The sequence below is a fragment of the Dasypus novemcinctus genome, chromosome 12 (assembly GCF_030445035.2).
Source record: "Dasypus novemcinctus isolate mDasNov1 chromosome 12, mDasNov1.1.hap2, whole genome shotgun sequence".
Taxonomy (NCBI): Eukaryota; Metazoa; Chordata; class Mammalia; order Cingulata; family Dasypodidae; genus Dasypus; species Dasypus novemcinctus.
Window position 1 is genome coordinate 62,600,023 of NC_080684.1, and position 26,182 is coordinate 62,626,204.

General features: G+C 36.1%; 1 protein-coding gene across 6 annotated transcripts in view; it reads right to left on the bottom strand.

Moving 5' to 3' along the window:
• The window catches only part of PPP1R12A (protein phosphatase 1 regulatory subunit 12A), a 221,214-nt gene that overhangs the window by 23,861 nt on the left and 171,171 nt on the right, over nt 1-26,182 (bottom strand). For 2 of the 6 annotated variants that reach the window (XM_058308478.1, XM_058308480.2), the window contains exons 12-18: nt 22,086-22,190; nt 21,036-21,200; nt 20,482-20,658; nt 5,006-5,096; nt 2,877-3,077; nt 2,537-2,699; nt 720-841 (exon numbers count right to left, since the gene is read on the bottom strand). In XM_058308478.1, the coding sequence (XP_058164461.1) occupies nt 720-841; nt 2,537-2,699; nt 2,877-3,077; nt 5,006-5,096; nt 20,482-20,658; nt 21,036-21,200; nt 22,086-22,190 (1,024 nt within the window). The remainder of the gene's footprint in view (nt 1-719; nt 842-2,536; nt 2,700-2,876; nt 3,078-5,005; nt 5,097-20,481; nt 20,659-21,035; nt 21,201-22,085; nt 22,191-26,182) is intronic. The other 4 variants (XM_058308479.2, XM_058308481.2, XM_058308482.2 and 1 more) reach the window with 4 other exon arrangements.

The following is a 26,182-nucleotide window of genomic DNA, read 5'->3' on the forward strand; positions in this document are numbered from 1 at the left end:
TCTTCAAAATAATGTAGGAGTTGGAGAAGTAGGTGGGAATTTAGCTGAAATGACAGATAATCGGGGAGACCTTTGTACTATTCTACTTTTGTTTATGTTTCAACTCTTTTATATTTAAAAAAAAAAAGTTTAATGGGAAAAAAATCCCAAGAGGTTGAAAAACCTGTTAGCCTTTCTGTGGTTAAATGTATTGAAACTGAAGTTTCACATTATTATCAGTGTGAATGTGAAAGAAATTCATATTCTTACATATGAAGAGCAAAGTCAGGTCCATAACTGGGGATTAAAATTAAATTTTATAGGATTAGTTATTATAATTTGGTAAGTAAAGATGGCTTCTAGCCAGCATACCTTGAAATGGAAGTCATTCTGTTATGAAGATTTTATAATGACATTTGTGAAAATGGGATCAGAGAAAGGAACTTTTTATCAAGAATTTCAAAGATAAAGGAACAATTTAGTCATTATATAATAATTAATACATGCATTCTAAGCTGGAGCTGTTATTGTCTTTATTCCAAAATCAGGACAGAACTCCTGATTTTAAGGGATAACAAAAATCTACGTAGTTGTTAACCATCATTATAATTAAGACTTCTGATTTAACAGCTTGATCTACATAGTGATAATTTAAAGAATCTGAAGCATATAAGAAGCTATTAGTATGTACTTCTGGAAACATTTACTATCAAAGTAATGATATTTTAACAGGTTCTCACATCTTGTGTCCAAAAAGAAACTCCAGTAGATCTTCTTTTTTCCCTTGGTCGCCGTCGTTCTCTGATTGACTTAGGTTGTGATTTATCTTCTCCTTCTTTTTCTTCTTCTCTTTTTTCTCCCTCTGTTAAAGATTATAATGAACCACATGATTACATTGTTTCCTTTTTCTGTGTGTGGGGGAGGTACTGGGGACTGAACCTGGGATCTCTTACATGCCAAGCAGGCACTCAACCAATGAGCTCTACCCGTTACCCATGCATTATTTCTTGACAGTATTTTGCAAGGTAAATGTGTCACCACCTAACACAAAAGCTTTGCTCTAAAGACATACTTAATGATATTTGTTGAATAGAAAATAACTAAATCCTAGGAGGAGGATGGTGCTCCAGTTTATCAAAGTCCAACAGGGAATTACTATAATACTCAAATACTTCAAGAAAAAAAGAAAATAGTTCTTAATGATGAAACAGCTAGTAGGCACCACACAAAATTATTCTTTTATGCTTCTACTACCGTCAGTAATCATTATATTTCTATTAGATAGTATCTAAGACCAATTCCTTTTCTTTTGGAAAAAGTATCTTTTATTAAACACAAATCAACATAAAATATGTTAGTCTTAAAATTTCTGTTTCCTTCCTAAGTAAAATGTCTTTAGGCTTACCTAACAGATAAATAAAAGGGCCTCTGTAGATGCTAAAAAAAGGACATGTATATGGAACATAAATATTGTTAAAAATGATTTTCAAAAAGCTATGTCATTAGCAAAGAATCACAGCAAAATAAAACCAAAATTAAAGCATTAAGAGGGGTTTTAAAAATTTTTTTAGGATTCAGTGCAGAGAAGAGATCTCAAATTCATATGCCTCTAGTGGTTATGCAGCTAATATAAATGGGTAATATGAGCTAGGAAACTGTTAATCCATAGGGGGTATAGTTTCCTCCTACTTGGCTCCAGTCAATCGTTAACATGTGATAATTCATAACCACTGTTGCCAAGTCTTCTACCTTTTCAAGAGAAGCTGGAAATCTGAACTTTTATGTGAATATCACTAATTTTAAATGTTTGCTTAAAATTTTTATAAATATTATGCAGGTCTCACACACAGAGGTTTAAAGAACCAAAACATCTCAATGAACACTCAACAAAAGATAGCCAAATATTAGGAAAAAAATTTCTGATGTTTATCCTAAATAATTACTGATAATAACATGACTAATACTACAGGATTTAGCCTTTAAAATTAAAAAATGCCTCTAGTTAGGAATAATTTTATTTAGTACCCATTACTGATTTAAAGTAGGAATTCATTAGAATTTAAATAGGAAGTTTATATCAACTAATAGGAAATGTTAATAGTGAGCATCAATGTCACTATGTAGTTGCAAAAGAAATATATTTCTCAAAGTATAAAAAACAACTTTGTTTTATCAAGTATGTTACATGTGTCTTAATTTAAAACAATTTCACACACAAAAATTTTTAAGATCTATACAGTAGGCAAGAAATAGCCTAAAGCACTTAAAAAGTACTAAACGAATATACCATCCCAGAAATAATCATCCACCTACTCTGCTATTAATATATTGATTTTTCTTTGTATGTGGACAGGAAGATTTTATGAAATCTTAGGTTATAAAGATATAGGTACCATGCCTAGACCATATCATTTTTCATTTTTGTTTTCTACTTCTCTCATTCTCAACCATCAACAGTTTAGGATATTATTCCTTTTCTGCTAACCGATTAGGAAAAGCCAATTCAAAGGAATATTTGGAGGAAATGAAAACTCTTTTCAAAATTTGGTTTTCTTACCTCTTTCATTTTCTTTCGTTAATCCTCTGGAGTAAGCAGAAGTTATACCTACAAGACTATTTGGCCTGTTTAGTTGACTTGAAGAATACAGTGAACTTGTAGAAACAGAAGAGGATGGAGTGCTTGAACTTGAAGTTGTTGCTGGTCTGTAACGCTGATAAGTCTGTGAAACATCAAAATTAAAACCCATTTGAATTGGTACACACAGTGAAAAATAGAGAACACTTAACATTTGTTTCAAAGGAAATGAATATACCACTCTAATCACATCAAGGTAATTCAGACTTCCAGTTAAAATCCTTTCAAATATTTTGCAGATGGTGTGTTGGTATACTATTACCTCATCATATGTTCTGGAGTATTTTTGTTTATATTCATCTTCTCTAGATGTTTCTGATTCCTTCTTTTCTTCTTGCTTCTCTTTATCTTGTTTCTCTTTTTCCTCTTTTTCTTTTTCTTCATTTTCTTGTTCTCTGGTTCTGGTAGACCGACTTCTTCCTATTGTTTTTTCAGCTTCCTGAAGATCGGTCAATGTCACTCCCTGTACCCAAAAACACACACATTCAATTATGAGATTCATTAAACTCATTCCAAAGGATTATTTTACAAGTAGATATATTAAATATAAATGCATTAAAAGTCAAATAGGATGATGTTGGGAATTCTTTTGCAAACTGAAAAGCAGATTTTCTACCTAGCAAGTCATTTATTTGATGAAAAATCACAACGACCAAGCACAATTATAGGTCCTGGGAAAGATAAATGTGTGTTAGAAATTGTCTCTGCATTAAAAAAATTAACAATATAGCAAAATGACAGAATGAAATAACACATGAATATATAATGTTCTCAAGAGGTTCAGACATAGGAGGAAAAGCTAATGTACTGATATTATATATTATATGTATTTGTTTTATATATATATATATATATATGTACACACACATAGTAATTGTTAAGGTTTAACAGAGAATTTTCAAATACAGAAATAATACTTGGGAAGTGGATTTGGCCCAACGGATAGGGTGTCCGCCTACCACATGGGAGGTCCAAGGTTCAAACCCAGGGCCTCCTGACCTGTGTAATGAGCTGGCCCATGTGCAGTGCTGATGCGCGCAAGGAGTGTGCCCTGTAAGGAGATCCGCCCAGCGCGAAAAAAGTGCAGCCTGCCCAGGAATGGTGCCGCACACACGGAGAGCAAGATGACGCAACCAAAAATGAGACACAGATTCCAGGTGCTGCTGACACAAGCAGACACGGAAGAACACACAGTGAATGGACACAGAGAGCAGACAACTGGGGCATGGGGGTGGGGAGAGGAAAAAAAAAGTTGTAATGTCTTAAAAAAAAAAAGAAATAATACTTGAAGGTTAGGCCTTCAAGAACAGGTTAGATTTCAAGAAGTAAAAGGTACAAAGAAGAATTGTTACCAAATAATTCAGCTTGAAAGCTAAATAATGATAAAGCTCAAAAAGGTAATGCCAGACTAGGGAAAGTTTAACTGGAGAAGAGAAAGACACAAGGGGTATATCAGAGACATAATTAGAATGGCAAGGGGGAGGTAAGGTGATAAGTAGCCTGCCTAACATTTTTCTTATACTTGCACATTAGCTGTTTTATATACCTAATAAGATGGGTTCTATTTCTCCTGCCCATCCCAACTCAACCTCCAAATAGCCATAAAAGTCTTTAATAATAATTAAACATTTGTGATGGCTAATTTTATGGTGTCCAGTTGTTTGGTCAACACTAGTCTAGGTATTGCTGTGAAGGTATTTTGTAGATGTAATTATTACCTATCGTCAGTTGACTTTATAAGATTACTGTTGATAATGTATATTGGGAGGGTGAAGGAGGGGTGGGGGTGGGATCATCTAATAAGTTGAAGGCTTTAAGAGTGAAAAACTGAAGTTTCCAGAACAGTAATTCTGCTCCAAGACTGCAACATTACTTCTTGTCTGAGTTTCCAGCCTGCTGGCCTTCCCTATGGATTTTGGACTTGCCAGACCTCACAATCACATGAGCTGATTCTGGAAACTAAATCTCTTACTATCGTGCATGTATAAGACATATATATTATATACAGCTATCCTATTGATTCTGTTTCTCTGGAGAACTCTGAAACAAACGTCATATACGATTAATGCATTATACTTATCAAATACTCTGTGCCAGATACCATATTAATAGGGAGGTCTATGTTTGGTGGATATGAAGTGTTTATAAATAAAATTAATTAAAAAAAAAAGAATAGGGGATATCAATAAATACACAAAGGCATATGGTTAATTAGATCAAGCATAACAGTAAAAGCACAGCCAAAACATTATAGATACAAAAGGTAATGGATCATTAAAGCAATCTTTACCTTTTAAGATTTACTCACACTATATACTGACATCAAATATTATTCTCAGAAAAGTGAAAAAGAAAAAGGCAGTTTACTTTGAAGCTTTATATATAATATACCTGTGTAGATCTTCTAGATTGTCTTGCTTGCCTAGATCTTGCTTTTCTTTGGGATTCAGACTCTTCATCCCTAACAGGAGTGAGGTATGATCTACAGTGATAAATAACAATTATTGGTTGGAGGTACAATACCCTGTGCATGTGCCTGAACGAAACACACAAGTTTAGCATTTTCAATAGGTTTTAAGGAACAATTCTGAAATTCAACAATGCCACCTGATAATTTCTTTTTAAATTGGAACTAATCATGTTAACATATCAGATTTTTCCAGTTCTTCCTAAAAACTATTTTTAAAACCATGCAACATAATTTTAAGAAGAAGGTACACTTATAAAACTGCGGGCTAAATATGTTAGCACTATTAAAAGAGAGAGAAGCGTTACATTTATCAGTCACAAATAACCAGAGTGAAAATGTATTTTTTTGTTTTGTTTTTCAACTGAGGAAGTGCCCCACCCCCCCAAAAAAAACATTAAAAATGGATATCTATCTTTGCTTTGAAGCAATTCATTCAATGCCATTTTTTAAGTAAGCAGCGTTAAAATTTACCTATTACTCTTATCACTTTAATATGCCTATATGTATTTGTTTTTTAAGGCTTACTGAAGAAAGGCTTTAAAATTCCTCTCTACCTAACAATATTTTCAAATATTTGAAGAAAGGTATCAAATTCCTTTCTAAATCTTTTATTTTCTAGGCTAAACAATCCTAGAGTCTTCAATCATTTCTCAGTTCCATTTTTGATTCCCTGCAACACCATCATTGATCATATGTGAAGTTATCTTGTTAATCCCTAGAATGTACAATGGTTAGGATTGAATGTAAAATTCAGACTATGGGGGTGAAGAATGAGTAAGCAGTATTTCCTATATTCTTGTCATTGTGCTTTTAATGATTTTTTGGGAAGGCATCATATTCCTTTATGTTTTCTGAGTTCTCTAAAAACTAAAGTGATTTTGTATATGGCCTGCTTCTAAACCAGCATCTTACTTTTGAGTAACTTACTTTCTGATGTAAAGAATAGGACTTGTCATTTATCTTTAGTAATTTCATTTTATAAATCTAAGCTTGTTTCATCCTATCACAGGATGTGCACAATTTCAAAAGCATGCAATCTATGTCAAGAGTTAAATAATTGATAAAAGGGTTAAAGAAGTTAAGATAAAACAGAATCCTGTACACAACAGGAAGACTTCCTTCCAATAACCAATATTGTTTGACAAATTCAGTCATTATCACTTGATCTAATTACGTGGCCATCAAGCTCAGAACACTTAGAGAAGTTGATTATCTCTGTTTCCTATGCTGTCTGTTTACTAAGTTTATATTACCTCCCCTCCTCCTCAAACCACAAGCAATGGTCTAGTAAGTGAGTTTTTCTTTATTAACAAGCTACTTTTTTTTAAAAAAAGGCTTGTTATCTTTAATCTTCTAAATTTGTAAATGATTGTGCTCACCAATCTCCCTGATACTATTCACATATTCATAACAAAATTCTGAACTTATCCTGGATTTCATGCCTAATCTTCTATTTTTTTTGTACGTCTCATTAAACTCTTGAAACCTCAGAGTACAGAATTTTGTTTAGAAAGCCCCTATTCCTTATAGATACATAGGAACTCATTTTTTTCCCTACACACTTCCAAATTTCTGGAAATGAGTGCCTCTGAAATTAGAATTCATGATTCATTATTGCTAGTATGGACCTCCTTACATAATCACTTCTAAGATGACCAGGTAATTTCCCATCCAAGATTCTAGTTGCCTCAATTTCATTAACTCTTACTTATTGGGCTAAATTAGTTCCAGAAGACTGGTTCTCCTTGTTGCTTCTACTAATATTAGAGACTATTAGCAAGGTAAATTAAGAAATTCCCAAAAGGGTGGTTTTACTTAAGTGTCACATCAAGCAAACCTGCAGAAAGATGAGAATTCTATCACTAAGACATTTTACCCTAACTTGTTTTTATGATCTGATTTGAGAAAATATCACCTGCTTCTTCAAGCTGGTTGGGTAACTTATGGCATTATCTCATTGTGATAAAACTTCCTTTTTTCTTTTTATCTTCAAATGTTCTCTATCATATTTCATCTCTATGGTTCTAGAATATACTGAAAGACCTTTTTTTTGCTCATATTTATTAATAGATAAATCATCAATAGAAGCACACCCCTCCTATTGAAACATTTTATTGAAGAACTCTACCTTATCAAAATCTGGTTTCTACTAAAATACTATGACGTATTAGTTATAATACTATGACTAATGACGTAGGTTCATAACCTCAAATATTTGTTTTTAAAATAATCAAGTTCCTAGTTGTTCTGTTACTTTAACTTGTCTTCCTAAAAGTGGAGAGGAGGGGAAAAATTCACTTAATTAACCTTTTGGTTATCAGCCTTTACTTAGTTTCACTATCCCTCAGTTAAAATTCTGCTACAGGGAAGAGATGTGGCTCAAACAGTTGAGCGCCCACTTCCTACATGGGAGGTGTCTGGTTCAGTTCCCCGTGCCTCCTGAGAAAGACAAAACAAAAACAAACAACAAGCAAAACAAATGAAAAAAACAACTCAGGGAAGCTAATGTGGCTCAGTGGTTGAGAGCTGGTTTCCACATATGAGGTCCTGGGTTCAGCCCTCCATACTTCAAAAAAAATAAAATAAAATCTGCTACATATGATTTCATTTATACCAATGCACAGATCCAAAGAGATGAGTAAAAATCATATGACCTGACCTCCCTTCTATAATGCTCATGATGCACTAAGCTTGATATTTCTCTCTTCTACTGTTTTATAAATTTCATTCTGTTTATATCAACTCTCTTGGGTCTTAAGGATTTTATTTAGATATAATCCTTTTGCTATGTGTTATTTTTACAGCAGGAGTGATTTTTCTGAGACAAGTAATTTAAAAGGAAAAAGAGAATAATAATCTTGCTATTAAACTTTAAGAAATACTAATTCTGGGATATGATAAGAAGGGCTTGATTATTGTAGAAGTTGGATTAAACAAATTCTGGAAAAGTTACACATTAGAACCTTCTCTAGAAAATTTAAGGTTCTAAGAAGTACTGAGGGAAGATACCTGTTTATCTGTTTAACCCAGCATTTTCTAATTCATTTAATTAGGGAATCTGTTTTGTTTTTTGGGGTAAACCTATTACAAAAATAGGAAATACTTAAAATAATATGGAAAAACTCTCCATGAACATCAATTTGGAAAATTTGGTTCAGTGCTTATTTTTTTCTTCCATCCATTTTACTCTTATTTTGTGCACCAACTGGCCCTATGCAAGTTATTGCTTTTTGGTTTTCCATCAGATGAAGAGAAGAAAAAAATTCAAGTAGCTGAAACTTATAGCTAATCTAGTTAAACAAAAAAGTTTATGGATCAAAAAACAAATTGCTGGGATGGGAAGATGATGTTGGAATATATAGGCAGGGCTCAACTCTCTCACAAAAACAAAGGAGGAAGGGCAAAAAGCTGTCCAACAGACCTGCTCTGGGGCTCTGCAGACCAGGAGAGTGCTGTGCACCCCCCAGGAGGGCGAGAGACAGAAAGACGAAGAAGCTGAAACAAAAACTGTGAGTTACTAACTCCTGCAGCCAGGAAAGGCAACCACCACGCTCAAATTGAATGGCCTGGATAAACCCATGGCTCACTGTAGCCAAATGAGAGGGGACCAGGTATCTTCCTCCCTGTAAAGAGGGAGGGTGTGGTGGGGGGTGGGGAGTGGTTTCTCTTCATTGAATTTGGACAGCAAAGCCCATTTTGAATCTCAGCTCTGGCTAGACCAGAATCACGGGAAAGGGGAGGTTGAAAGAGTCATCTCTGGGGAAAGATTCACTGATGAATGCCATTTGCTGGCTGGCTGGCTGGGAAAATGCAAGGAAAACAAAACAAAACAAAACAAAAACCACTGTGAGCAGATCTGTACCCTGTTAGTGAGTCCTTGGCCCTATTTTGATAACTTAAGCTGGGCAATTATAAAACTTAGAATGAGATGAATAAAAAATTGAACTGTGAAACAAAACCACTAGACAAGAGAGAGAAACTGACCATCAAAGTAAATTACCCTACATATTCAGATGTCTAGACATCAGCAAAAAATTATAAGCCATACTAAGAAACAGGAAGAGATAGCCCAGCCAAAGGACAAACTAAAAAAATATCCTGATGAGACAAAGGATTTAAGACAACTAATAAATGATAATCACACAAATCTCCCAAATCAATTCAAGAAGTTGAAGGGAAATATGACTAAAGAGATAAAGGATATTAATAAGACAAGAGGTGACCATAAAGAACAATATGAAAGCCTAAAAGAAACAGAGGTTATGGGAATGAGTGATACAATGGATGAGATTAAAAATACATTAAAGACATTTAACAGAAGATTTGAATTAATGGATGACAGAATTAGTGAAATTAAAGACAGAATATCTGAACATGTAAAGACAGGAGAACAGAAGAGTATAGAATGGAAAAAATGGAACAGGGTCTCAGGAAATTGAATGACAATGTGAAACACAAAAACATATGCATTATTGGAGTCCCAGAAGTGGAAAAGAAGAGCAAAGGGCAGAAAGAATATTTGAGGAAACAATGACTGAAAACTTCCCAACCCTATGAAAGACATAAATATCAATATCCAAGAAGGACAACACACCCAAAACAGAATAAATCCGAGAAGACCTACTCCAAAACACCTACTGTTCAGAATGGCAGATGATGGAGATAAAGAGAAGATTCTGAAAGGAGCAAGAGAAAAGCAATGGATCACATACAAGGGAACCTCAATAAGATTAGGTGATGATCTCTCACCAGAAAGCAGGGAGACAAGAAGTAAGGGATATGATGTATTTAAGGTACTGAAAGAGAAAAACTGCCAGCCAAGAATTCTGTATCTGGCAAAACTGTCCTTCAAAAATGAGGGTGAGTTTAAAGTCTTCACAGACAAAAACTGAGAGAGTATGTTAACAAAAGACCAGATCTACAAGAGATACTAAAGACAGTGCTGTAGCCTAAAAGGAAAATATAAGGCGAGAGACTTGGAGAACAGTGGAGAAATGATTATTAGGAAGGGAAACTTAGAGGGTAAAAGATAGACAATATTAAGACATGACAACAGAAAGCCAAAGGGCAAAATGGACAAAGTTAAGTAATGTCTTTACAGTAATAACACTGCATGTTAAAGGACTGGAATTCAAATTCCCCAATCAAAACACTAGACTGACCAAATGGATAAAAAAACACGAGCCATCTATAATGTCTACAAGAGACTCACCTCAGACATAAGGACACAATCAGGTTGAAAGTGAAAGGTCAGAAAAATATATTTCACACAAATCAAAATCAAAAAAGATCTGGAGTAGTAATACTAATATCAGACATAATAGATATTATATGCAAAACCATTATAAGAGATGAAGGTCATTATGTATTAATAAAAGAGGCAATTCATCAAGGAGAAATAACTATATTAAATATTTAAGCATCTATCTGGCAAAACTGAAAGGAAAATAGATGTCTCTACAAGAACAGCTGGAGATTATAATACACCACTCTCAGCATTGGAGAGATCATTCGGACACAATAAATAAGGAAACAACCTGAAAATCAACTAAGCCTAACAGACATTTATAGTACATTATATCCTCAACCAGCAGAATATACATTCTTTAAAAGTGATCACAGATCCTTCTCCAGGATAGACTATATGTTGGGTCACAAGACAGGTCTCAATAACTGTAAAAAGATCGAAATTATACAAAATGTTTACTCTAATCATAATGGAATGAAGTTAGAAATCAATAACAGACAGAAATAGGGAAAATTCACAAATATAAGGAGATTAAATAACATATTCTTAAATAATCAGTGGGTCAAAGAAGAAATTGCAAGAAATTGTAAGTATCTGGAGACAAAGGAAAACTTGTACACAACATATTAAAATCTATGAGATACAGCAAAGGCAGTGCTACGAGGGAAATTTATAGTCCTCAATGTTTACATTAAAAAATGACTAGTACTAAAAGTGAAAACTCAACTGCACACCTGCAGGAACTAGAAAAAGAATAGCAAACTAATCCCAAACCAAACTGAAGGAAAGAAATAATAAAGATCGGAAGACAAAAAAACAACGGAAAAAATAAAACCAAAAGTCGGTTCTTTGACAAGATCAACAAAATCTACAAACCCTTAGGGAAGACAAAGGAAAAAAGAGAGAAGATGCAAATAAATAAAACCAGAAATGAAGAGGGGAACATTACCACTGACCCCGCAGAAATAAGAGTGATCATAAAAGGTATACTATGAAAAACTGTACACCAAGAAACTAGACAATGTAGGCAAAATGGATAAATCCCTAAAAACATATGAACAACCTACAATGACCCTACAAGAAATAGAAGACCTCAACAAACCAATCACAAGTAAAGAGATTGAAGCAGTCATCAAAAACCTCCCAAAGATGAAAGACCAGGATCAGATGGCTTCACAGGTGAATTCTACCAATGTTCAAAGATGATCTAATATCAATCTTGCTCAAGCTCTTCCAAACAACTGAACAGGAAAGAATGCAACCAAACTCATTCTATGAAGCCAACATCACCCTAATACCAAAATAAAGATACTGCACAAAAAGAAAATTATACACCAATTTATCTAAAGACTATAGATGCAAAAATCCTCAACAAATACTTGCAAGTCAGGGAGCAAATGTAGCTCAGTGGTTAAGAGACTACTTTCCATGTACGAGGTCCTGGACAATTCCCAGTACCTCCAAAAAAACAAACAAACAAAAAAACACTTGAATACTTGCAAAATGAATCCTAAAGCACATTAAAGGAATTACACCATAATCAAGTTGGTTTTATCTCAAGTATGCAAGGGTGGCTCAACAAAAGAAAATCAATTAGTGTAATAAACCACATTAATGAATTGAAGAAGAAAAATCACAAGATCATTTGACTGATGAAGAAAAGGCATTTGACCAAATACAACATCTTTTTTTTTTTTAGGTACATGCCAGAAATTGAACCCAGGACCTCATATGTGGGAAGCCGGTGCTCAACCACTGAGCCACATGCTCCCCTGAGTTGGTTTTCTCATTTGTATGTTTGTTTTTTTTAAAGAAGGCACTGGGACCTGAACCTGGGACCTCCCAGTGGGAAGCAGATGCTCAATTGCTTGAGCCACATCCACTCCAACATTCTTTCTTGATAAAGCACTCTAAATGAGAAGACTAGAAGGACCCTTTCTCAATATGGTAAAGTACATATATGAAAAATTCACAGTTAAAATTATACTCAGTGGTGAAGACTGAAAGCTTTCTTGCTGAGATCAGGAACAAGACAAGGATAACCACTGAAAGCACTGTTATTCAATATTGTGCTAGAAGTTCTATCTAGAGCAATTAGGCAAAATGAATAACAGGCACTCAAATAGGAATGGAAGAAGTAAAACTGTTGCTATTAGCTTATGATATGGTCCTATATCTGGAAAATCCCAAAAGCTCCACAACGAAGCTACTAGAGTTAACAGATGATGAGTTCAGCAAAGTTGCAGGATACAAGACTAACGTGCAAAAATCAGAGGTGTTTCTATACACTACTGATGAGCAATCTGTGCAGAAATAAGAACACTCCTTCACTGTTGGTGGCAGTGCCTCAAGAAGCTGAATACAGAACTTCCATATGATTCAGCAATCTCATTACTATGAATATATTTAGAAGAACTAAAAGAAGGATGCAAACTGACATTTGCAGACCAATATTCTTGGAGGCATTATTCACAATTGCGAACACACGGAACCAGCTCGTGTCCCCCAACTGTTCAATGGCTAAACAAAATGTGATATATACATACAGTGGAAATACTATTCAGCTCTAAGATGAAATGAAATTGGGATACATATGACAACATGGATGAACCTGGAGGACTATGTTGAGTGAAGCAAACCAGACACACAAAAGGACAAATACGGTATGACAAATACTATGAATTAAATATATTGCGTGATCTCATGAAGTTAATAACTTGAGTATGGGTCACCCGAAAATAGAATGAGGTTAGATAATTGAAAGTTGAAGGTTAGTTTGCAGAACTGGTAAAAAGGATGTGTGTTAATCTTTGCAAATGAATAGAAAAAGTGAAAGTACAACATGTTTGTAACTGGCAGTACTATCATATAAACATGACAGTAGATGAAATGGAAAGTCTACTACATAAAAGAAAGCTAAATAATGTAACATGGGATGGTACAGGACAGTAAAACCTCATGAAATATGAATATGGGCAATATGGCATTTATAAGACTGGTTTTCTTTGAAGCTAAATAAATGAATGTTAATATCAGACATAGGAAAAAACATTATGCTAAGTGAAAAAAACCAGATACAAGTACTACATATTGTATGATTCCATGAAATTAGATTAGTGGTTATGCACGGCTAGGGAAGGATAGAGGGACTGAGAGGTGATTGCTAAGCTGTGTGGAGTTTTTCTTTCTGGAGTGATTGCTCCAAATTTTTTTTGTGGTGATGAATGCACAACATTGTGTTTATACTAAAAGCCATTGAGTATACACTTTGGATAGATTGTAATTGTACGTATGTGAATATACCTCAAGAAAAGTGCTTACAAAAAAATAAAAGACTCGAACGGACATTTCTCCAAAGAGAAAATACAAATGACAAAAAAGCACATGAAAAAATGTTCGACATCACTAGCTATTAGGGAAATTAGATCAAAACTATAGTAAGGAGGGAAGCGGACGTGGTTCAACTGACAGAGTGCACACCTACCACATGGGAGGTCCAGGGTTCAAACCCAGGGCCTCCTGGCCCGTGTGGTGAGTTGGACTATGCAGTGTTGCCACACACAAGGAATGCTGTGCTGCGCAGGGGTGTCCTTGCCCCATGTGCAAGGAGTGCGCCCTGCACTGAGCCACCTCACATGAGAAAAGCGCAGCCCACCCAGGAGTAGCACTGCACACAGAGAGCTGGCACAGCAAGATGACGCAACCAAAAAGAGACAGATTCCCAGTGCTGCTGAGAATACAAGTGGACACAGAAGAACACACAGCAAATGGACAGACAGCAGACAACAGGGGGGGGTGGGAGGGGTGGCAAGGGGAGAGAAATAAATCTTAAAACAAAACAAAACAAAACTACAGTGAGGAGAGTGGATGTAACTCAAGTGGTTGAACATCTGCTTCCCATGTATGAGGTCCTGGGTTCAATCTGATACCTCCTAAAAACGAAAAGAAATGAATGAAAAAAGCAACTCTTATTGTATTGGGGAGTGGATGTAGATCAGTGGTTCAGCACCTGCTTCCCATGTAAAAGGTCCTAGGTTCAATTCCTGGTACCTCCTAAAAAAACAAACAAAACCTACAATGAGAAATCATTTCACACCTTACAGAATGGTGATTATTGGAAAACAAAACTGCAAGTGCTGGAGAGGATTCACTGTTGGTGGGAATGTAGAAATACTGCAGTCTCTGTGGAAGACAGTTTGGCAGAAACTCAAGAAGCTGAATATAGAACTGCCATATGACCCAGCAATCCCATTAATAGGAATATATTCAGAAGAACTGAAAGTAAGGATGTGAACTGACATTTTCACACTGATGTTCTTGGTGGCATTATTTGCAATTGCTAACATATGGAACCAGCCCAAGTGTCTGCCAACTGATAAATGGCTGAATAAAATGTGCTATATCCATATAATGGAATACTATTCAGCTCTAAGAAGAAATGAAATTGGGATGCATTTATGACAATATGGATGAATCTTGAGGATATTATGCTGAGTGAAATAAGCCAGACATGAAAGGACAAATATTGTATGGACTCACTAATATGAACTAAATATAATGAGTAAATGCATGGAGGTAAACTCTAGAGTTTAAGTTACTAGGAAATAGAATGTGTATTTAGAATGGGAGCTGATGCTCACTGTATATAGAATTTTTAACAAGGTTTATTGTAAAAGTGTGGAAATGAATAGAGTTCATGGAAACACATTACCATGAGTATAACTAACACTACTAATTGACAAGTGAGATTGTGGCTAAAAGGAGTAGTCTGTGGACCTAAATGTCAATTGAAAGGAAGCTAGAGAATAATCCAGGTTATACATAATATAGGGATTGCAGTGGTGGGTGAAGATTGTGGTTAACAGTATAAATATAAGGATGTTATTTTATAATGTTAATATAGTGATAAATGAGAAAATAGCAACTAATGTAACTTATGGACGACAGTAATATTGTAACATTTTTGCAGCAATGGCAAAGAAGATATATCAATTCTAAAAGACAACTATTGGGGGGTATAAGAGGGTATGGCGTTGTTCTAAAATTGATGAGATGATCACAGTACAACTCTGTGATGAAAATGAGACCACTGAGTATAAATTTTGAATGGATGTGTAAAACATGGGGCTGTATAACAGAGGGAATCCAGAGGTTAAAGATGAACTGTGGTTTACATGACAAATAAATATAAGAATGTTCTTTCATCAACTGTAACAAATGTATAATAATACTAATACAGGGGAGTGGACAGGGCTCAATTGACAGAGAGTCTGCCTACCATATGGAGGGTCCAGGGTTCTATACCCAGGGCCTCCTGACCTGTGTGGTGAGCTGGTCCGCACGCAGGGCTGCTGCGCGCAAAAAGTGCTGTGCCACGCAGGGGTGCCTCCGCATACAGAAATCCTACGTGCGAGGAGTACACCCCGCAAGGAGAGCCACCCTGTGTGAAAAAAGTGCAGCCCACCCAGGAGTGGCGCAGCACACATGGGGAGCTGATGCAACAAGATGACGCAACAACAAAAAGAGAAACAATTTCCCAGTGCCATGTGCTAATACAAGTGGATGCAGAAGAACACACAGCAAATGGACACAGAGAGCAGACATTGCGAGGGAAAGGGAGAGAAATAAATAAAAGAAATCTTTAAAAAATACTAATATTAATACTAATACTAATACAGGGTGTTAATAACCAAGTTGGTTGGGGGAAACTATCAAATGTTAAGATATTGGCTATAGTTAGCAGCAATATTTTGACGATGCCATTTCACAGTTTGTAACAAACATTTCACAGCAACGCAAGATGCAGATGGTGGTGTGATGTATGGGAGCTCTATATGATAATAAGCATGTTGGTTTTATAAGTTCACATATATATTGTTTATGTATGTTGAGATATGAAGGATATACTTCAAAAAAATTCTATTTTAAAAAGTTTCTGGAAGGTTAGATGGCTACATGAATCACTTCAGCATTTCATAAGCTACTCTGAAAGCAATTATAACCATGCACTACTGAGTTCTGACCCTTACTCTATATAGTAAAAGTTTTTGTATTTAGTTAAGAACAGGGTGAACCATGCAAAACTTGTGTTGCCATTTGTCTTCCCTCCCATGGCAGACAGCACTAATCAACCATCACACTCTCTTAATGAGCTTGGATTCCTTTTCAACACAGTTTCAAATTGTCATCAAAGTTAATAAATCTATTTATCGTACCTGAATTAACACCTTAGGAAGGTTAGGGAGATAAAAATTAACAGTTGAAAGACTTGTTAAAAATATGTTCATTTTAATTTTCCATAAACATTTGCCCCAGTTTAATAATAAAAATCTAGTTTATCACTCTAATATATTTCCTGTATTTGAATGCCTTCATTGGATAATCAGGTCCTTTCTCCTCTCCATTGGTACCTATCTACAGATGTTTAAGAATAGGATGCAGAGGAAAAAAAGTAATTTATATATTTTATGTTTTTAACTCCAAAGTAGCGATCATCAAAAAGACAGTAGAACATACCAGCAAATCCTCATTGCTGACTTAATCGTTACTATATCATTTTGTCATACTGGATCATTTTCTTATAACTTTACAGATTATATAATTTAACGTGTTACTAGTCTTTAATGATTTACAATTTTCTAAGCAATTCAAAGTACCTTTTAATTAAGGATTTTTTCAAAAAATGCAATTATTCAATGATTTCTAATTCTACTGACATTTATTGACTGAAGTATTATATATATTCATTTATAATATTTATATTTTGGTTATTCAGTCAAACTACATCTTTAAAAAACTGAATACCAACATTTGTTTCTCACTCAACTTTTTTCCTTTCAAGGAAAGATTAATGAGAGTTAATGGGAGTTGGCTGAGGAAAGTGAAAATGGTGGAAGAGCATGGTTATATCAAAGCCACAGTTCCATGGGAATTCACTCTACAAATATGAAATTATTAGCGATGTATTGTTCTGCAGTATGAAGAGCATGAATAATTCGGAGTACTTAAACAGTGAAAGAATTTGCTATCATGCTCAACCTATTTAAAGCTAGCTTCTCCTTCCTACTACCAACAAAAAATCAATCCCCTTGAAATCTTAACCAATAAAAACAGGAAATCCTGATCCAATCCTGCTCCATAAATACAAAAAAATTAAAGAACACTGGGGAACTTTAATAGCATGCACGGTAACTTTCCATAATATCCAAATGTACATTACATGAGGGTATATAATGGCATAAACACACTGACTTTCTTTTTCAGTCAAAATATTTTCTGAAATCATCATATATACATTTTTTGGCAAATCTCCAACCACATATTATGAAACCACTAATGAAATTTAATTAAAATATGACCAGAAGAGGAAAACAATGTATTCAAAATTGCAAACAATTATTCTACATAGAACAAAACAAACATTAATATTATTGCACACATTGTTGAAACAAGGTAAGACAAACAAAATCTCTATAATATAGACAGTAGCAGTTCTACATGGTTTATGAATTCCAAAAATAGATACTGGATTATGTTTGTAAACTGAACTGTCCCTCTGGGCATATTAGAGCATATTGGATTCATAGGTTTCCCTTTCACTTGATTAAATAATGATTAAAGCTTTGATTGGACAATGTCAGTAGGACATTGAGTCCCTGCCCCCTTGGTGGGTGGGGACTTGTAGTGAAACCATACCTCAGAGAAGGGAGTCTTGAGCTTGAGCTCCAGGAAGTAAGCACACAGAGGAGCTTGGTCATGAAGAAAGGGTGAAGGCCCCAGGAAGAGAAACAAGCTGTTTGTCTAATAATCTACAGCTGGCCTTGTGGAGCTAACATAACAGCTGAGCATGGAGAGGGGCAAGCCCTGGGAAGAGAGGAACCCAGGAAGCCTGAAACCTTTAAAGACACTGGCAGCCATCTTGCTCCATCATGTGGCAATAAACTTTGGTGAGGGATGTAACTTATACTTTAGGCCTGATACTTGTAAGCTTCTACCTCAAATAAATATCCTTTATAAAAGCCAGCAGATTTCTGGTATTTTGCATTAGCACCCCTTTATCTAACCAATATACAGACCAAGAAAAATGTCAACAGACACATTTTATTTCTTATGGTATTGAAATTTGCTCTGTACTAGCAATTATCTCCAAATGCTTAATTCTCAATCTTTAATGTCTTTCCTGATCAATTCAAAGAAACTGAAACTCAACTCTCTCCCAAAGAATAAAAAAATAGTACCAAGGTTAAGAATCATGATTTGTTCTGAAACAAACTGACAATTCTGGGGAGAAATGCAATAGGCTTTAATTGTCATTAGAAATTTTTTAAAAAGCAGGAAATAATTGATATAGAAAGGATTCTAGAAATCAAAAGGTATGTAACTCAATTTACAGAAGAGGTAATTCTGACCCAGAGAGAATGCTGACCTTAAAATTAAGGTCAAGCAAGAAGTAAATAACGATGAATTCCTAACCTTCCCTCCTTTCACCCCCTCCACTCCACAACAAAACAAATCCTTCAAACTTATTTTACAATACTCTAATTTCTGTAGACTACAGTCTTACTGAAAGCACCATAAAACCTAAAACTGGCTTCAACTTATATAAAAATAAAGGAAGAGTAATTAAAATATATGATACTCATATTCAAATCACCAAGTGCTCAGCACTTGCAGTGGTATTTTATAGATGTATCATTGAATTTGACCATAAAAATAGAAATGAAACAAATATTTTGACAGAAACTAAAGATGCAGTTATAGGGAAGATAATATATTGTACTTTTTCAAGTCTCAACAAAAACAACATAGAAGATTTAGCCTTCGAAATAGTAAATTGTTACTTTTCATACATTCACCACAAATATTTACTGTAAGGCTGCTCCTCCTACAAGCAAGGCACTTTTGCTAGGCTAATAGACCTTGTGTATAAATGAAAAATATGTGCCAGATAAAAAACAAAATTAATCTTGTTAGGTAAATATTTCAGTAAGTAAAATATCAGTTATGTAGCTAATTTAATTTTGCAAGAATAAAAGAGGAAAATAAAGTTCACATTTAGTTTCCTAAGATTTTCTTCTTTTTCAGAGGCTAAAACAAAGCTAGGGACTATGCGTTATATAGCAGAAAGAACACTAGAGGGATTCCCCTCCAATCTTGAAGTCTAGTCTTAGCGCTCACCCTAATTACACAAAAGCGGAGAAGTTACTTCTCTCTGGGTTTCAGTTTCCTTATCTGTAAGGCAAATATATAACAAAAGAGACTGGGGTAAGTTTCTTTCCTAAAGATTACATATCATAGGCAGCAGCAGGAAAAAGTGAGGAATGCTCTTAAATGCAATTCAGTACACAAAATAAATTCATAGACTCTTTTAAAATTCAATTAAATGAACTATGAACCAGAACTAAAACTAAGTGAATGTATTCAACATACTTAAAATTGGCTTACACAGCTGTGGAAGGATAGAGGGATTGAGAAGTGAGTGCTAAGGGGTGTGAGTTTTTCTTTTTGTAGTAGTGAAAATGTTCTAAAATTTTTTGTAGTGATCAGTTCACAACACTGTGATTATACTAAAAGCCACTGATTGTACAGTTTGGATAGACAGCCTGGTATGTGAATATAGCTCAATAAAACTGCTTTAAAAAATTGGCTTACTCATATGCATAGAAACCTTTCCTCACGCAAATAATTTTAAAATGAAATTCTCCAAACAATTAAAAGTTTGATATCCATAAATTTTCTGAATAATGGGGGGGGGGGGGGGGGGGGAAGGAGGGGGGCTGAGAACAATGAGAAGAATGATAAACTGGTTTTTGATATGTTATATCTAGTTTTCCATGGGTGTATATTTATGTGTTTAGGTCTTTATTGTAAAAAAATTTCTGAATTAAAACCACCACCAAAAATCCTAAGATGGCACAGTAAGAAGACAACTGCCTTGTTTACTGCCTTTAGTCAAAAACATCAATTCTGTCAGAGGTGGGTTACTAAGCTTAAATGCTAATAATTGCTAGTACAAGCTGACATTATTTCATTTAGTCTAATCGAGAGATGGTCAACTTCAGAAGATTAAAAAAAACAAAAAACACCAAAAACAGCAACTTTCATCACTGGGCAAGATGTATCAGCAGTACCATTAGGACCTTTACACACCTGCGTCTCTCCCTGACCTCTGATGTGGAGGAAACAGTGCCAGCAGTAGTTGTAGTCAAGGTTGTGGTAGAAGCTGCAGCATTTACAACAGTTGGAGCAACAGGAATGGTCACTGCCGTAGGTACACTGTCCTTTTCTTTTTCAGTACTATCCTCAGCCCACAAACGATTTGAGGTACTATAGCATCATAAGCAGCAACACAAAAAGAGAAAAGGAAAACAGCTAAACAATGAAAGCACTTTCTAGCAGCTAAAAACGTGACTCCAGGGATGGATTTTTTTAAAAAACAAGGCGAGACATCTTTCAACTATGAACCAAAAAGCTCAAAAGAGCTGTTAAAGAGATAAATTTATATTGAAAACAGTCTAATTCAAGGAAAGTTCATAATCGAGGAACTTATTTTTTCTCCAGACATGCATAATTGCCAATTTTTGTTCATAAATTTTTAATAAGGTAAATGAAAAAATCCAGAGCCCCACAATCTTCTAAACAAAAAGGCATGCACATACATAAGCACACAGTAGACCTGAACACAAAATGTATCTGTGACTTACCTGCTTTGTGTGCCTGCTGAGGAAGAACCCGTTGTAATCTTTGTAGTAGTGCTTGTGCTCGAAAGGCTTTTCTGAAGCCCGGCTGCAGAGGTAACTGTTGGTGTTGATGTGGTGCTTGGAACACTAGAACTAATCAAATCATCTTGTCTTCTACCAAAGGAGCAACTAAAGGAAAGAGTCATATCTATATAGGATGTGTTTGCAGTATCTTCTATGGTTTATGTCTACACATTTTACAGATTCCCAAGGCTAGGAAAAATCTTAAAAAACTGTGTTCCTAAATACACCACCAGCTCCAGCACCAAGAGTTGCATCTACAACTTGCTAGAGTCTAAACAATTCACTAATTTGGTAGTGTATCATTTTACCCGGTCCTGCCACCCTCCGAGATCAAAGATGATCTAATCTGAAATTTTATATTATTGAACTGTTTCAGACCATATGGTCATGTCAAACTGGACCTGAGAAAAATATGTTGGTTTCATCCAGGGAGAATAAGACTGATATTTTTTAAGAAAACTGTTTGAGCACTGAGTCAGATCCCTAGGAGTGGCCCATGCCTATATTATACTTGTTCATATTTTATTATTCTATTTGGTTGCTTTCAGTAGAGAAATAAGTTATGGGGTTTTCCCCTCCCCCCCTCTCTTCAATGTATTACCAACATTCCCATTCAGGGCATTTCCAGAGCTCTAAGTTTTAAGAGGAGTAGAAACCTTCCAGGTCACCAAATGATGACCAGATCAATTAAGATATCAACTTAGTGTGCTAGTCAACTATATAAGTAGTTCCTTTTTAATATGCTACAATTTAAAACATACTTTATAATAAAGGCAAATTTAATTAACATATAATAAAGTGGGAGCAAATTTTCATCCCTCTTTAAACATATTTTGTGACTTTACATCAAGTTTTATTTAAAAATAAAAGTGTTAATACTTAAATAAAAGCACGTATTTGCTTACATGGCATTGAGGGACTCCATCCAAAAAAACTCTGCCTTACTTTTATATAAAAGAATTTATAAAAGCTACTTAAGAATTATATTACCTTTTATAATAAGTTGGCCCTTCATTAATTGAGCTATTCTTTTTGAGATCATCATCCCATTTTCTTCTTGAATAAGAACTACTTGTTCGCAAACTTGAAGAGTCTCTGTGAAAAAGGAACAAACTTCAGATTCGAGTAGATGATTTTAAAATAGAGATAAAAAATCTTTACATTAATAAACATTAGTAGAAATAGAAACTAGTAAAGTCTTTTGGGAAAGCACTTCTGAATATTTATTAAGAAGTGGAAGCAGGAAGCGGACTTGGCCCAGTGGATAGGGCATCTGTCTACCACATGGGAGGTCCAAGGTTCAAACCCCGGGCCTCCTTGACTGGCGTGGAGCTGGCCCACACGCAGTGCTGATAAGCGCAAGGAGTGCCGTGTCACGCAGGGGTGCCACCCGCGTAGGGGAGCCCCACGTGCAAGGAGTGCGCGCCGTAAGGAGAGCCGCCCAGCGCGAAAACAAGTGCAGCCTGCCCAGGAATGGCGCCGCCCACATGGAGAGCTGACACAAGATGACGCAACAAGAAGAAACACAGATACTGTGCCGCTGACAACAACAAAAGTGGACAAAAAGAACATGCAACAAATGGACACAGAGAACAGACAACTGGGGTGGGGGTGGGAAGGGGAAAGAAATAAATAAAATAAATCTTTAAAAAAAAAAAAGTGGAAGTAATTCCAATTCTAAGATTCTATTCCTAAGGTATAATTCTAAATACTAGGAGAAAATTAAGATGGTTACTGAAGTATTATTTATGATCAGAAAATATTATACATGGGGGGAGATGGTTACTTTAACCTCAGCAGGCCATAATATTCCATAGAATATTAAGTATTGATAAAAACTATACTTGCTTGCTCCTTCTCAGGACCATGTACTTGGTTTTCTCTCTGTCAGGGATAACATCACCCTAACTCTTCCCTGATATATATTCCACATTAATTAATGGAAACAAGCCACACATGATGAAGACATGAAGATACACAATTATTCACTACAATAAAATTCTTAAATGTTATCCTAATAATGTGTTGAAGAAATTTTCCACCAGTTTCTATAACAATTAAAGGCACCAATAAAATATTACTTTGTAAAGTTAATCCTACTTAAGTACTTGTCATATAATAATTTTCCTATGCATCTCTATCATTAGAGAGTGAATATACGAGAAGACTGTGTATTTTACTTATCTAAATTATTTCTTCAAGGTCTAGCATGTGCCTGGCATATAATACACGTTCAGTAATTGCTTACTAAATACTCTTCTTTTTTTTTAAAAGATTTATTTATTTCTCTCTCCTTTCTCTCTCCTTCCGCCCCTGCCCCCGCCCCAGTTGTTTGTTCTCTGTATCTATTTGCTGCACGTTCTTCTTTGGCCTGCTTCTGTTGTTGTCAGTGGCACGGGAATTTGTGTTTCTTTTTGTTGCGTCATCTTGTATCACCTCTCTGTGTGTGCGGTGCCATTCCTGGGCAGGCTGCACTTTCTTTCACGCTGGGCGGCTCTCCTTACGGGGCGCACTCCTTGCGCGTGGGGCTCCCCTATGCAGGAACACCCTTGCGCGGCAGGGCACTCCGTGCGCACATCAGCATTGCGCATGGGCCAGTTCCACACGGGTCAAGGAGGCCCAGGGTTTGAACCGCGGACCTCCCATGTGGTAGACAGACGCCCTAACCACTGGGCCAAGTCCGTTTCCCTACTCTTCTTGATACACAACAAAACTAGATGGAAAACTCTGCTAATCCTGTGATCCACTGCATTATCACTTCTAAACATTTTGAAAACCAGTAGCATTAGGGAAATTCCATTAGAAAGCTATCACATAAATACCAATGATAAGGAAAATATTTAGGGCATTTATTATATTTACAAGGTCTCCGAATCATTACTGGAATGTAAATCTACTGAAGTAACAGATAAATCTCTAGTTGACTGATATAGGATGTTATTGACAGGATATATATGGTTGACAGGGAGTTATACAGGGCATATGCCCAGGGTATATAGTAATGTCTAGATATACTCATAGTGGAAACAATTAAAAACAACAGCTGGGGGCGTACTGGGCTCCTGGCCGGGGGGTCACTGTCGTGGACCCTGGGGGAGCAGCGGCAGTCCCCCAGGTGCAACGGCAAGAACCAGGAAGGAAGGAGGGCCCAACAGTGGGCTCCTGATACTAATGGCTATGCTTTTGAGCCTATACACCTGCAATAAGAACAAGGCCTAGAGTAGCACTGTGCCTGGGAGTTTCCTCCTGATAGCCTTCATGTTACTCAAATGTGGCCACTCTCACAGCCAAACTCAGCATGTAGATGCAGCGCATTCCCCCCAGCGTGGGACATGACACCCGGGGATGAGTCTCCCTGGCACCGAGGGATCACTACCACATACCAGCTGAAGATGCAACTAGAAAATGACCTTGAATTAAAGGTTCAATATGGATCAGCAGAATATAATAACATGACTTCAAAATGCTGTTTGACCTAATGTAAGGGGGAAATGGAAAGGAGAAATGAGATTGTAAGGCTGTGAGTCTCTAAAAAAGAGTCTGGAGGTTGTCAGAAGGAATGCCCTTATGCACAACTGAGCAGAATCTAAGAGACAGATAAAGTGGACACAACCCCAGGTATTGGTTCTTTTGAGGGATAAAGAGACCCACGGGTTCTATGGTCATGGCAGATGGGGTTCACAGCCATGGCAGATGGCCCTTCTTTGGAGCTGGTGTTTCTGCGTGATGGAATTGGACTCAGAGGGGATCTCTTTTCACAAGACTTGCATGCTACTTTATTGGAATTGTAGTTGGTGCTGGGGTTTAAGATATATTTAGGGGATTTGAATCTCTGGACTGATCATATGACACCCAGGCCCAGAGCCTCAACAGACTTCAGCTCCTACACTTTGATTTATTGGACTTACTCCACTCAGCTAACATGGAGTTGAAGAAGGTCAACCACCACACCATGGAGCCTAGAGTGTCTACAACTGAAAGCAGGAGGAGTGCATCCAGTATCCATGTGGAATCTAAGCCCCCACTTGACAAAGATGTGCAATGGACACAACCAATCCAATGTCCACAGAGAAAATGTGGAATGGGTGTGGGAAGGATAGCCATGGTGGCTGCTGGGTTTGGGGAATGGGAGGAAGAGATGAGATGTGGAGGCGTTTTCGGGACGTGGAGGCGTTTTCGGGACGTGGAGTTGTCCTGGGTGGTGCTTCAGGGACAATTACGGGACATTGTAGATCCCCCCAGGGCCCACTGGACGGAACGTGGGAGAGTGTGGGCTATGATGTGGACCATTGACTATGGGGTACAATGATGCTCAGAGATGTACTTACCAGGTGCAATGGATGTGTCACGATGATGGGAGAGAGTGTTGCTGTGGGGGGAGTGGGGGGTGGGGGCGGTGGGGTTGAATGGGACCTCATATTATTTGAATGTAATTTTTAAAAATAAATAAATAATTAAAAAAAAATCTCTAGTTGACTGAACACTAGATAAGCCAGCTTTAACCAATTTATTATGGATACAGAAAAAAATACAATTTTTCTGCTAAAACACAAAGCTTCTATATCACTTTCTTCACATATCTAAGATAATACGTAGTACCTGTGATTCAATTCTTTACAAGTAGACCATTTGAAGTACATGAGAAACTGGATATCTTGAAGAAATGAGCAGACAAGCATAAAATAAATCCCCCTCCCCCCAAAAAGAGGCAAAATAAAAAATTTCCCTTTATCTCTATCAAGTGGCAGCTTTTAATTTTCAAAGGATTAAAAAACTCAAGGATACTTTTCTCATCTATTCAACAGTAAGCAACAAATTATTCATAAGTTATTGAATGAATGCTCAAATAGTACAACCTCTGAGGGTATTTACTTAGAACCTACTTTATTTTTAAATAGAATTGAAATTTAGAAGGAAAGTGGACCCAACTGGTACTTTTGTGATCATTTTCAGTATGGCTTGCTAAAAGACTAAGTGATACAGTGTGATACATTAAAAATAGTTATTGTGACAAGGTAAGTACTATTCATTCCAGCAAATTCAGTTGTTTGCAGAGAATTATAAACAGCAAGAGAACCAATTAAAAT